This window comes from Oxyura jamaicensis, chromosome 2 (assembly GCF_011077185.1).
Source record: "Oxyura jamaicensis isolate SHBP4307 breed ruddy duck chromosome 2, BPBGC_Ojam_1.0, whole genome shotgun sequence".
NCBI classification, from domain to species: Eukaryota; Metazoa; Chordata; class Aves; order Anseriformes; family Anatidae; genus Oxyura; species Oxyura jamaicensis.
The window spans coordinates 55,330,587-55,345,279 of NC_048894.1; the positions used below are offsets into that span (position 1 = coordinate 55,330,587).

General features: G+C 35.2%; 1 protein-coding gene across 1 annotated transcript in view; it reads right to left on the reverse strand.

Moving 5' to 3' along the window:
- Positions 1–14,693, reverse strand: part of CUL1 (cullin 1) — a 50,151-nt gene that overhangs the window by 3,281 nt on the left and 32,177 nt on the right. Inside the window, exons 9-19 of the mRNA XM_035316577.1 lie at positions 10,997–11,127; positions 7,929–8,036; positions 7,735–7,841; positions 6,522–6,570; positions 5,888–6,019; positions 5,238–5,355; positions 4,292–4,368; positions 3,416–3,547; positions 2,031–2,123; positions 666–713; positions 501–583 (exon numbers count right to left, since the gene is read on the reverse strand). Coding sequence (XP_035172468.1) covers positions 501–583; positions 666–713; positions 2,031–2,123; positions 3,416–3,547; positions 4,292–4,368; positions 5,238–5,355; positions 5,888–6,019; positions 6,522–6,570; positions 7,735–7,841; positions 7,929–8,036; positions 10,997–11,127 — 1,078 coding nt within the window. The remainder of the gene's footprint in view (positions 1–500; positions 584–665; positions 714–2,030; positions 2,124–3,415; positions 3,548–4,291; positions 4,369–5,237; positions 5,356–5,887; positions 6,020–6,521; positions 6,571–7,734; positions 7,842–7,928; positions 8,037–10,996; positions 11,128–14,693) is intronic.

A 14,693-nucleotide genomic window follows, 5' to 3' on the forward strand; every position in this document is an offset into this window, starting at 1 on the left:
TTTTCACAGCACTTTCCATTCTGAAGTTCTAAAATGAGCCTGCTGATCTTCTCATGTTATCGTGACTGGATGGACACTTAAGTCTTTGGCCTTTGCTGATCACTGTACACTACTTTATAAAATGTAACGTCCTTTGCGGATTTAGATTATGCACCCCTGTAAAAACAGCACAATTATAACTGGCAAGCAGTGTATCTTGCCAGAAATAAATTATACAAGAATTAGATAAGAATCAAGGAACAAAATAGAGAGGTGAAAACATATTAAGGCTTTGACAGACTATGAGAAAGTCAGATAGCTGAAATCTTCTCTATCCCCTTACTAGCTGTCTCCTTTAAAGCTAGTACAGGGATCTACACTTGTATTGACACTTGAACCCTGTAGCTTTCATCCCATGTATATTACATTTTGCTGAAATTTGAAAGCAGAGAAGCAGGATGATACTAATTCTGTGTGAATTATACAAGTGAAGTAGGTAGGCAGCTGAAGGTTTTCCTTACTTTTTATAACCAAGATACAGTTTAATTAAGGTATCTGGTTTTAACTCCACCTCATCAACATTTGCATTTTCATCTTCTAAAACCTGCAAGAAATAAAGTAAACAAACATTAACCAATACATTTTGCTGAATGTTAGGTATATCATAAAAAACAAGGAGTACTTACAAGTAATTTTGATTTCAACAGTATCTGTAGAACTTGTGCCAAGATATCCTACAAAATTACAGAAAATATTATCAGACAGACAGCTCCTTTCCCTAACCTAAAATCCTCTAACAACAATACACAGATTTACACTAAGGACTACTGAGACTACTGAGTGCAGAGCACTCCAAAACGAGTCTGAGAAGCAGTAAAAATGTAGTTAACATTAAAAGAAGTAGTAAGGTCCTTTTTGGCTGTTATGTCACATTCCCCTGTAGTAGGCAAATACCATTGAATTCTTTATAAAGACTAATTCCAAACAAAAGATCTTTCTAGTTGTTCTATAAATCTGCTTACAAAATCACCCTTAAGTGTTAGAAATCTTTTTCCTTCAAACCATGCAAATATAAGTACCATGCCAGGCTTAAACCTCAAAAGTAAGCACCCTCTGCTTTCTGATTAACATATTTTTCTTGTCTTCAATACAGAGGTCTGTTCTGGTTACTGTCACTGGTCAGACACCCAGATGGCTACACTAGTCAATGCTCTGTGCAAGGTTGCAAAGCTGCTATTTTAACACAGTGAAAATCTTCTAGATTTCATGTTAAGCTTCATGTGAATGAAGAGTTTTATTCAGGTCCAATGATGATCTGGGCCAAATACTTATTTTTTATAATAATAATTATGTAACAATGTATGTTTGCGTTTATCTATCTGCAGATACCTCCAAATAAGCATCTGTAATAAATGGTAACCCTGCAGCATACCTAAGACTTCTGAATTTGCTGTAAATCATAAACAGCAGTATCTTACTAGATCTGCATTTCTGAAATCCAAATGTAAAAAACCTCACTGACTAGGTATTGCCTAACTTTCCAGAAGTCCCAGCAGACTTAATTCAGAACTACTAGAAAAAGACAAAAATGTCAAATAAGTTGTGGGATATAAAGGCTACTTGGAAAGAAGAAGGAACCTTTTCACAACAGATAGTGAGCCTATGATATACAGACATTACTACGTTCACATATATAAGCACTGAAATGCAATGAAAAACAAATGCAGAACACAATCATTTAGGAAATAAGATGTTCTCTAGGAAGAACAGTAATATTAAAGATTTATGCAGGAAAACTGAAAATTTGATACGAGAGTTCAGCAGGAACGTGCACAATTCACTCTAGTGATCAGACATGCTAAGATTTATTAGAAGATTAAGCAGTTATGATTACAGGAAAGTAAACCATGAAAGTTAACCAAAAATAGAGCACATCTGTTCCTTCAGGACAGAAATCAACTCTGGCTTCAAGCATGTCTAATCCCAGTTTCTTATGATAGCAGAAGAGCCCTGATGACCAGAGAGTGCAGTTAAATGTGCAAAATCACTACCATTTTTATTTGAGTACTGTCTGTCAACTGCTGCACAGTGTAGGCATCTTCTGTGTTGTACTGCAGTAAAATTGCCATCTGGAATGTGGATGCCTACCAGAAACAAAAATCAGAAAATGAGAATGAACATACTTACTGAACTTGAACAGCTTGGAATTCACCAGCGTGAACACACATACTGGAATAACTGGACAATGGAAAATAGCCAACTAGCACTAATCATTATATAATACAGGAAGTCTGACACTACTTATATAACCAGAACTTTACCTTCCAGCATTATCTAAACATAAACCCTACCATAATGAGTACTGAACTAGCCGCAGACACTTAGTATCTTCTGTGTCAAAGCTTTATCTTTCCATTTGTTAATATCAATTTTTAATTATTTTCCCATCACTCTCTGACTCTTACTCATTTAATCTTCATTAAAAACCTACACGGACTACTGAATTCATTCTCATAACCCTCTCAAATCTAAGAACAATTAAAACAAATTTATAAACAAGCAGGTATCAGTAGCTTATTCATGTCTATCACCGTTGGGTTAACATATGCTGATTACACAAGTTCAGAGTCTGAGATTATCCTGTTTCTTCTCGATGTTGTGAACTCCCCTCCTCTGCCTACTTTGAGAATGCAGACAGAAGCATGACATGCATGAGATCTTCCATAACAGTCTGTTGTGTCACATAATCCACTTCAACAACCATTTAAACCCCAAGTAATATATTCACTTTTCTAAGTCAAATTTATTTTAAACAAATGTGAAGTATCATTACAATAAATAAGTCAAACATATAATAAAAGGTTCTATTTACCATAACACTAGAACTACCTGTGGAGAGCTGGTATTTGTTCACATTAGTAATACCCAGAATACCTTCAATCATCAGATCTTGTACCTGCACTTTTTTTTCAGCCAGTAGCATTGTACACAAGTAAAGCTAATGAATGAATGCTTAGTAGCTAAACACATACATGTGTATACATGTACACACAGATGCAACAATTAATGAGCCAAATGATTTAAAACACTTGTGATATATCATTACATGCTGTTAATGAATATTTTGACATACAAATAAAACACAGCTTAAGTCTCTGTATTATCTTTTAAAATTTGTTTGTATGGGTGCACAGGTATTCACATGAACTCCACTACTTCACCATCTACACATCTTAGCATTTTAAACACATTTATCTACACAATTATTCTTTAATGCTGGAAAGCCCAGTTATCTCCAAATGAGAAGAGGTTGTACAGCTCATCTACAATATGTAAAAGCAGTGGAATAGAGCATGAATGCATGTCTCCGAAGTGATCAACCCTCTAAAAATGCAAACGCCAACAAGTGTTTCTACTGGCATAACCTTATTCATACCTGTAACGTGTATCTATTTTTGAAACAGTTGGTAACCAGTTCCCCTTTCGACAGCTGATACAACCACGTTAGTTTTCTTCCACTGTGACGACTGGCATAAAATGCAGTGAATCTCTGATAGCTCCGTTCTAACTGTATAAAAACAACAACAATAAGAAAACTAAGAATATTATTTTTCTTCATCCTTTACTAGAATATGCTCTGGAACCAACACCTGAGAATCAAATCTGATTGCCCTATACTGCAATGTTGTCTGAAACACAAAATATTCAAGTTCTTCTGATTGGACGGAAGATTTCCCTTTGTACTGAGTTTCCCCCTTAAAATGTCATTAACAATAAAAACCTTAACAAGCATCTAAATTTCATTCTTTCTTTTAAGATATATTAGGTAAGACTTGAAAGGTGATTAAACTAGATCCTCCACTTAACAGCAGTTGCTTCTCATGTTAAGTATTCATTTCTTGTCTAGTTTTCTATTGAGTGCTTATCAAGATTAATGATTACAATATCCAAAGAATTTGTTGGACAGCACTGAAGCAACTGCAACAAAAAGTTTCTTACATAGAATTATACAAAAAAGATACGTTAACAAAGACTTGTTTCAGTTACTGTGGAATGTTTTGAAGAAAACTTCATTAATTACCTTTCCACAGAAGAAAGAATTTAGGTATTTCACATAATTTTCTCCCACTACCTTTACTTGCTTATCTTACTCCCAATATCCTTCAGCCAAAAAGCCAAACCCTGCATCCAAAGCTTCTAGATAAAAAAGAACCTCCCAGTCCTCTGTGGCACACAACAAAACACGCACACACACCAGTCTTGTTCTTGTTTGTAGTCTCATTGCTCTGATGAACAAAGCGCAGCATCTTACCTCAGAGGGCAGAGCAAATGTGCAAGACTGCTGAAATGGCCATGATCCAGAACTCAGCACCTGTATGCTGAAATCCACTGGAAGAGAAGAATGCACATAAATAGGCTGGACTGCATTATCTTCCTTGCTTCCACTCGCTGCTCAAACATGCAGTTTGCATTCTAACCCAATAAATAGCTCTGTCTTGCTCAAACTAACACAATGAAAAATCATTAAGCAATATACATTATTATTATTCAGACCATAGAACAAAGGAATTCATGAAGGATGATGGTACAGCTGGATAGGTTTAGGCTTGTGACAGACACCCAATTTTCTCTCATTTGCAGAAATTGCCCTGCTTCTATCCCCACAACAGACTCCTCTTTTAACGTGCAAGTATAAAAATACTTATAAATGCACATTTCTGTGTGTAACTCAAACACAACACATAGCAAGAACAAAAATTACACATTTATATTTGTGAGGCATATCACGTAATTCAGTTAAGTAAGAAATATAAAACTCTAACGTAATCCAACAAATAATTATAAATTTTTGAAAGGATTTGATTCAATGAGCATCAAATTAAAAACAAAAACAACAAAAAAGCCATAAACACACAAAAGAAAGTGATAAGACTTCCTAACAACGTAACACAATATCCTTTTTCTTAATACTCTTATAGAAGTACAATTACTAAGCCATGTTGTGTTCGAAAACAAAACTGTTTAGAGAAAATCAGCTTTTCAATTTAAAAAAAGTGACAGCATTCAACTTACTTTAGTTACATACCCAAATACAAGCTACAAAAAGCTACAAGCTATTAGAAGACAAAGTACAGACACAGAAGGCTAATTTAAAAATCCTAGATATTTTGGAAAACTAGTAAGTCTAACCACTGGGGAGTATGGTATGTCAACTAAATGTTTCTTTTATGTAGTTAGCACGTAAACATACTACTTACAATCTAGTGGTTCTGAATTGGTCAGGTGCTTTTTAAATTGCTCATTCAAGTCCTTGCTTACACCAATATCTTGGAACATCCGTTGCAGCTTGGACGTATACTCAAAACCACAAGCTTGCTGTATTTTAAAAACAGATATGTCAGCACAACATGACACGTTTTGACACTGAAGAATGAAAACAAAGCATAGGAACCTGTTTTCTTAAAAGATGTACAAAGTTCAGTATTTCCTTTACTGAATTATAAATCCCAGCTAAATGTGTTCTTCAACTTATCAGAAAGTGAAAATTTTGTTTAAAGATGAAACAAAAGCACACAATGAAACAGACTACCAAAAGATCATTAAATCTTATTTTGCTTGACGTTGTACTAACAAATGAAAGTAAGCTAATGAAATTAAGTCCTTCACTAGGACAATATCCATGTCATTTATTGGATTAAGAATAAACTTTAACTCCATCAAACAGACATGCATTACAAGTTCCTAAGAGGTTAAAAAAATTAGAAATGGATGAGAACTAGGTCGTGTATTTCTCTGCTGTACATAAAATAAGTGAAAAAACAAAGTGCAAGTATATACAGCAGTGATATCCAAGGTACTGTAAAGATGTACAATATGGTAGATCATGGGACAATCAAGGAATACTCACTTTTAGTTTAGAGATCATGCTTGCCTCAGCATCATCACTAGCACTGTTCTGATGTACAAGTCTTTTTGCCAGCATTTTAGCATAGAATTTTTGAAACACATCTTTATCCTCAATGTACTTGAAGACAACCATCTGGAAAAAAACAAGATAATTTGTAAGAAAGAAAATAAAGCATTTGTTGTGAAAAGCTTTATCAGGACTTACTTCACCAACACTTCAAATTTCACAGCAGTTTTTTTAAATGCTTTTTCTCCTTTTTATTTTTTAAATGTGAATACCATTTTAAATACCTTAACTGTATATTCCACATAAACACTCTTATTATGCATTAATATGCATAATGCATATATATAACTATATAAAAACACAGTATAGAAACTGTTATATGTATATATAAATCAACTAAAGTAAGTGGAAATTCTACCTTGTCATTTATATACACTAAGTACTCTGTATTAAAAATATGTACAATGAAATACCATTAGCAAATCTCGGAGATAAAGACCATTACTGAAGAGCTAATGAAATCAAACACACATAGTAAAAGGTTTGATCTCATCTGACTTACATGACAATTTAATATTACTAACTTGTCAGAGCTAAACCAGAAGAAAACTATTTACAAATGTCTTACCACTTGATTGAGCGTATCTTCTAATTCTGCTTCTTCTGGATTCTTTGAGCTGTAATAAAACAAGTGAATTTTTTTTATGATTCCCCAAACTGCTATATTATGCCAAAATAAAGAATTATATGGAAATTTATTCCATAAACAAAGGAAAACAAATTGAGTAATTTTGGAATCAATGACTCAAAAGAGGAAACAGAGTAATGAAATTAATGCTTTTCTCTTTACTCCACAAAATACACATATGCAAGCACTTCTGAAGTATGTGATTCTGAAACAACTGGTTGAACTCCTGTACCATTAATTGCTTGTGATTTCCTGACAGCCTGATACTTCTCAGGACATAAAGGCTTAAATGTGGATCTCTTCCGTCCTGCTTTCTTTGCTGCTGCTAAATGCTATCTTCACTTATCTTAGATAATACAATCAAAAGGAAACAGCTCAGATAGCTGGGTCTTGAAAGCTAAGGTAGCAACACATTGAGTTTCTCCATATCATGCTTGTCCATCAGGCATAACACAAATCTAAGCTATAGAAGGGTAGTATTTATAAAGGGGAAAAACAAATCATTTGCAGGAAGAAAAAAGGGATGGGTAGGAAGTGAAAAGTGAGCAAGTTTTTCTGGTCTTTTTCCCTCCCACCCCAAATTTGCCAGTGACAAAAAACGACACCAATCCACTGGACCAGTACCAACTCAATTTATGTGCCATTTAATCATTTAAAGCTAACTACCTTAATTAAATAATGAACTATGAGAATTTAGAAGGCAATTTGTCCTCCTCAGTTTGTGCCCAGATGGAAGAATATACAGATAGAACAACAGAAGGAAAGCAAGAGCTTTAATGGAAAAAGGGATTCTGCTTCTTTTCTTTACCACGCGTATGTACTGCACCACTCAACTTTATTGGGGGGGAGGAAGCACCCAGAACTTAGAGCAGAAAGTAGAAAAATTAGAACTTCATTTTCTATAAGAAAAAGTATCTTATTTCTTTTGTTATTTCCCACCCTCCTGCCATTCTTTAAAAAAGAAAAGTAAACTACATATCATCTTTAGGAAAGGCCCTACAGATTTTTCGGTTGGTTTGTTTAAATTCAGGAATTGATATAATTAATTTTCTTCAAATGTTCTCTTTCTGAATACACAAAATAAAACTTCACAGTCTAAATCATTTTAAAACAAAAGCCAACCTGGAATAATAATTTGTCTTCAAGGACGTACCTTTTCTTTAGCAAAGAGTCACAGTATCGTGCCAGTAGCTCTGGGGATTTACTGGATGATTGAGCCATTTTTGTCACTGCATTATTATTTATAAATCGACCACAAGCCTATAAATCACAAAAGAAAGTGAAATTTTGGGGAAATAAAAAAAAAATGAGAGAAAATGGTTACCATATGCCATTACATATACTTACTTTGTCCAGTGCAGCCACAAAACCAGCATCATTGTTGAATGCAGACATGACTAAAGCATTGTATTTCTTATGGACATCCAACACTGTCTGTACATACATTTTTGGATCCTGTAACAGGAAAAGATTGTTTGCAACCCACTGACTTTCTGCTTTCTACTTTCTCCTTCCTCTAAGAAGCTACTCATTGGCAAGTTTTTATGGCAAAATGTAAAAAGTATTAGAAATATTTGATGTAGTATTAAAAGTTTTAGATACTATTAGAGGTAGTATCTATCCAGACTAGTTTAGTCTCTGCTTTCAGGACTGACAATTATTACTGCAAGCTTTCATTTACTGCAACCAGTGCAGAGTGTAACTATATTATATAGTACAAAAACCAGACTCAATTATAAAACCAGAACCAGTAATGCTGCCATTGCAAATACTTTCAAGAAAGGTATTTCCAAAGACACGAGCTTAATTCCAATCAGACCTGAATGCTGGGTAATCATAAAGTGGCAATTGTTGGAAGAAACCCTCAAAAACAACAACTCTGTAGCAAGAATGTAATAGTGTATTGCCAATAGGTACAACTTAATGCAGAGACCTCAGTCGTCACTGACAGTTAAAAAATTATCAACTCAACACCCAGTGGCATTCAAATGCCACCAAGCATCCAACTTTCAGCACTCTGACTAAGTCCTGCATGCAATTACTGACCTCTGCATATCAAAAAAGATGTAGTGGAATCAGTAGAAACACTGAAAGGCAACTAGAACACCACACAGACAAGACATCTGCTTTACATGTGTCTAAAAAGGCTAGAAGTCTTCAATTTGGAGATCTGAAGTTCAGAAGTGTACGTTGAGCCAAGGTTTAGAAAATTGTGAAGATGAGTGAAAAGATGAAGGTTCACTGAACATCACATTTTAAAACTACAGGGTACTTGATGAAATTAATAGGAAACAAGTTTAAATCAGGTAAAATATGTATTATCATTACACGTAAGGTAGTGAACTTCTATAACTTGCTGCCTCAGTAGAGTGTTGGAAGCAGAGAGTATTAGGGGGTCCAAAAATGGATTAAACAAACTCGAAGGACAGAGTTTGTCATAAACAAAAGGATTGGGCATAGAAGTACTACTGTTAAATCCCTACCATAAGAGTTCTGGATGCTGGGAACAAATAGCAAAAGATGGGCATGGTTACATCAAGATCCTGAAAAAAATTTCCTATTGCCACTGAAGACAGACACAGACTAATGAAGATCACCACTCTAAGGCTGTGCTTGAAGCAGAGAACTGGCAGCTTATTGAGAATCTCGTCAGCAAGAAATTGTCAAGAGAACCTGAAGGACATTCAAAGAGGAGTCCCCTGATTACAGATCCAAAACAGATAACCAAAAGGAACTAAAAACAGTAGTCCTCTGACTGAACAGCAGTCCAGTTAGTATAGTTAATGGAGTTTAAAACACAACTCATTCAGCAATAAGAATCAAAAATAGGTCAGATGAGTCAACTTGGTATGGCCATTATCCCCACTAACTACAGAGAAACTGAGACATTTGCTCAGCTGACTGTTAGAGTGTTTAGACACAGTACAGATAAATGAAGTTAGACGGAACCAATCCTACCTAAATGCAACTGAGGGCAAACAAGACAATGATTCAAATAATACAGCGGAGTAATGGATATTGGAAGAAGGGACAAGATGGTTCCCAAGGAAAACCAGCCAGAGATACAGTTACAAAAATAAAAAATATACAGAAAAGGAAAAAAAAAAAAGAGAGAAAGATAAAGCACACACATTTAAGAAACAAGAAGTGCTGTGATAGAGGTTCTTTTTCCCCTCTCTCCCCTTTATGTGGCTGGAGTTTAAAGAATACAAATAAATCTCAACTTTCCTCACTCTTGAAGACAAACTGCTGAAAAAGCAGCTTTTATTTTACTGGGAATTTCAAGGTCTAGGTAAAAGACATGAGAGTGGCAACTTCTTGAGGGATTTGTCTACTATGGAGCATATCCAGTTTCAAAACTTAGGTTGACATCTATGCATGAAACTGAAGACTCCTTAAGTTGCTTCATGATTCATAAAGCATCACTACTGCTAAAAAGCTAGGCGCTTTGAACTATAGGTCTGCTTTGAACTTATCTCTTTGAATTTATCTCTGCTAAAACCTATAGTTTTTACTGCTGTCCATGCAGTTATTACAGACTACTGTTTTAATATTTACTAGTACATTCTACTGCTAGTACTATTTCAAGAATACCTGTGACCAATAACTTGTTAAAATTGAACTGTCAGAAATCAAAACTTAAACCCAGTTTTAAACAAAATTTACCAAAAGTCTTTGTTCTATCCCAATTTCGTTTTGTGCAATGCCTTTTTTTTTTTTTTTGATAGTGTCATTGTCTACATTCAACAGGGTTAAGAAAGGTTTTAAACAACTTCTTAACATTGCTGAGATCAATACAAAATTAATCCTGGAATTACAATGCAACAAAATGAAGAGGGCCAATTATATGGCTAAATGACCACAGTGCTGTGAAAGAAGTGACCTGCTTCTTACATTGCACCCTAGCCAACCATTTCAGTTGTCATCTTGTTTCTTCCTTTACCATCTCTCATGCTTTTCCAAACAGAATGAAGCAATTCACCAAAATACTAAAAACAGAGACTTTCTTCGAACAGTCCCATCGAAGTCAGAAGTCTACGCATCAATAAAAAAATAGAATACACTGGAAACCATGCTTCTCATAACAAAAATACTACACTTAGAGTGGACTTCCAAGTATGTTGTATTTGCACAGGCAGCTTTCTAAGCAGTATGACATCCTGACAGAGCCAAACTCAGAAAGGAAAGAAACCCCAGAAGCAAAATAAAAACACAAAAGTAGTAATAACAAGTAGTATTAATAACATAGTAATATAACTGTTGCTCTAAGCCTACTATAAACATCTGAGAATTGTCTATTCTTCACAAATTTGAACGAGTGAGAAGGAAAAAACATGAAAAATGAAGATTTACACTATAGGAGGGTTTCTGATGTAAATTGGCAGTAACCAGACTTATTTTAATGGGATACTTGCGTTTAGAGCAGCTTCTCCACATTTTTCTATTGCAGCTAGACCTTGATTATGAATGTGGGTTTCTAAGAGCTTTTTTAGCTCTCCAAGGCCATCCTGGATTCGAGATACAAGGTTATACATACGTCCCAAGTCTGAAAAAAAAAACAAAAAGCCAATATCTTTTATTTGTACTAGCTATGACTCCAATTTTTCATTTATAAATTGCCAATAGGAGTTAAACATTCATTACCAATGAAAATATACAATTGCCATTGTAAGAAGTCAGAAAAAACAGCAAAAAATTATGTATAGTAAACTTTTCCACTAACGTGGAAAGCTAAGAGTTCAAGAGAAAGAAATATTAAGACACATTTTACGTTCACAGTGGCATCAATAAGAGAAAAAAAAAAGAAACTTTAGTTAAAGAAATACATTTGCTTCTGATTTCTAGTCTCCATACTTTTAAAGAGGTGTAATGATTTAAAAATGGAATTAAATGTTTTTATTTACATGAAGTTTTGAAGTGATGCCTTTAATTAGGGCTTGCATTAGTGTTACTACTAGCTGTGCCATGAACACAGAATTCTCCACTTGATCACCATCCCTTTGACCTTATTCTGAACAGGACAGTTTTCATAGACATGACATCATTTGTAGCCTATTCTATATTAACATTTCTATTTGGGGCAGCAACAGCGGAAATTGCAGGAAATTTAAGGCAAACCGTCACACACTGATGAGACCTCTGGCAGATAATCTGTAACATTAGAAACCAACACTATCAGTGTTTAACTATCTGATTACCAATAGAATATTTAGAATTAGATTAGAATACCAATTTTCTTTTACCTCAAAGAAGAAAAAAAGGTTTTGAAAATCATCCCCACAGTATGAAACTAGTGAGGGTAGAAAGAAAGAAATCAGGCATCATTTCACACATATCAAAGCTTCATATTAAGTTATTATCAGTTTTCAGTCTATCAGTTAGTAATTTTGGATATTGCCCTTCAAGAGAGCATTGTTCTTATTCCTTTTAAACAGGGCAAACTCTTTGTGCTTTCTAAGTGCAGGACTCAACCTTTCCCCCATCCCCTAATCACCTTTTGTTTCATTTTAAAAAATAAATAAATAAATAAAACGTTTATATTGGCAAACCAGGTACATGAAAACACTTAGTATTTCTAGTGATCTTGCCCTTACTGAACAGACAGTTAGTACACCAGCAAACCACCAAATGAGTTACTATAAAGAAACAGCGTGGCCAGCAGGGCCAGGGAAGTGATTGTCCCCCTGTACTCAGCTCTGGTGAGGCCGCACCTCGAGTACTGCGTTCAGTTCTGGGCCCCTCGCTACAAGAAGGACATGGAGGTGCTCGAGCGAGTCCAGAGAAGGGCTACGAAGCTGGTGAGGGGCCTGGAGAACAAGTCTTACGAGGAGCGGCTGAGGGAGCTGGGACTGTTTAGCCTGGAGAAGAGGAGGCTCAGAGGGAGCTGGGACTGTTCAGCCTGGAGAAGAGGAGGCTCAGGGGCGACCTTACTGCACTCTACAGGTACCTGAAAGGAGGCTGTAGCAAGGTGGGGGTTGGTCTATTCTCCCACGTGCCTGGTGACAGGACGAGGGGGAATGGGCTACAGTTGCGCCAGGGGAGGTTTAGGTTGGATATTAGGAAGAGCTTCTTTACTGAACGGGTTGTTAGACACTGGAATAGGCTGCCCGGGGAAGTGGTTGAGTCACCATCCCTGGAGGTCTTTAAAAGATGTTTAGATGTAGAGCTTAGGGATATGGTTTAGTGGAAGATTTGTTAGCGTTAGGTCAAAGGTTGGACTCAGTGATCTTGGAGGTCTCTTCCAACCTAGACTATTCTGTGATTCTGTGAAATATGGATATTTCACCTCACTGAATTGATCTTAAGGTTGTCAGCTACATCTAGCTATATTGTAAAAGTATAAGGACTTCTCTTGAAGGTTTAGGAGCAGTTTATTACCACCTTCAGATTATTAAATATAATGGAGCAATCAAGCAGCTGTATTGCTACCTGACACTGAAATACAACACAAAGGTTGATACCTTTAATAGTGTAGCAATTACACCTCTATTCAGAAGAATTTCCATATAATGCTTTCAGTTCCCTAGAACATTGTGAAGTTTTTATGTATTGACCATTTTTGAAAACTGAACAGTTCCCCCCCCAAAAAAATCTCATTCTCAGTGTGATAATAAACTTTTATTACTATCCAGGAATGCTTTTCCTTTACCTACAGAGTTTCATAAAAAAGACAGGAAAAACACGCACATGTGTAAGTGTAACAAACTGCTATCCTGCTCAGGGTTCACAGGTTGCTCTATCGGGATGTCTGTATTGGGCGAAATACAGTAGAGATGCTATAAAACAAAGGACCATTTACAATGTAATTACTCCTAAATTATCTTAGGGTCTGTTCCCAATAAATATAATTATTTCCTATAGGTGTAATACTGATGTGAATAGGTTAACACATGAAAAAATATGCTCTTGCAACCTAACTGGCTGCACAATGCAATTAAAAAGTTAGAGAATGCCAACAGGTGTGACCTGCAATACAGTATGTTTAATATACTTCACTTAGGAGGATCTCAAAACCTGTATGCTTTCAGAAGCAAAAAAATAGTTCATCAAGAAAGTTCATCAACAAAAGTTCATCAAGAGCGATCAAGATTTTATTATGAGTTTAAATAGCCTATTGTAGATTATCCTAACCATACCACAAAGTTTAGGTCCAGTGCTTTAAGAGTGAACTGATTAAAAATTGATTTCATTCTCTAATCACAATCAAAATAAAATGTTTTTACTCATGAGACTTCAATAGGGCCAAGGAACACTACTGTCATTTGAGTAAGCAAAGCCCAAAATGAGAAAAGGAAGCATTTTGAAAATGGAGAAAATTCAGGTATTTTAAAACACCTCAGTCTTTGATAAAACTCAAGTGAAAGTTAAAGAAACACACCAAAAATAAAACATAAGATGGTGCCCAAGACTCAAGGTAATTTTTTTCCTTTTCACCCCAGGAAGGCTTCCTGAGTCCAGACATGTTTTCTTCTTGATTGAGCTACTGCTATTTCTATTGTCATTTTACTATTCAACACCCATCTATATAAAAAAAAAAATCTCTTTCCATTATAGATTAAGTACACTTATTAACAAACAAACATCTGACCTTTAAAGACTACTACAGGACAAAAAATATTCTATTTGTATCTGAAACAGGTAACTTCTGATCTACTCATCATGTTTAATTACCCTGGTTTTAAGTGTCTCTTAGTTATAAACATAATCATAGTAATTATGCATAGTTGCTCTTTAAGGTTAATATGTAGGTAGAGTCATAGTTGCAATAAACAACTGTCAAACCAACAGTATTATCAATACTAACTTACTACATCTCTTCAATTCTGGCATTTCTTTATAACGCTCTAAAGCTGAAACATTACTTATCTTGATTTCCTATAGTTTTAATTAATTCCCCAATTACAAAAAAATCAGAAATACCATTTTTTTCATCACCTGCATTATTTGACCCTAGTTTTGACTATTTTGTGCAAAGCGTTAACTCCTGAAGAAACTCTTAGTAATCAGTGCAATTGATAATGCCATAGAGATACCCACACTCTTAACTTATTTTAGAGGAACTACTGATGAAACCTTTATGCTGTTTGTTCTCTATGAAAGTATAAACTCAAT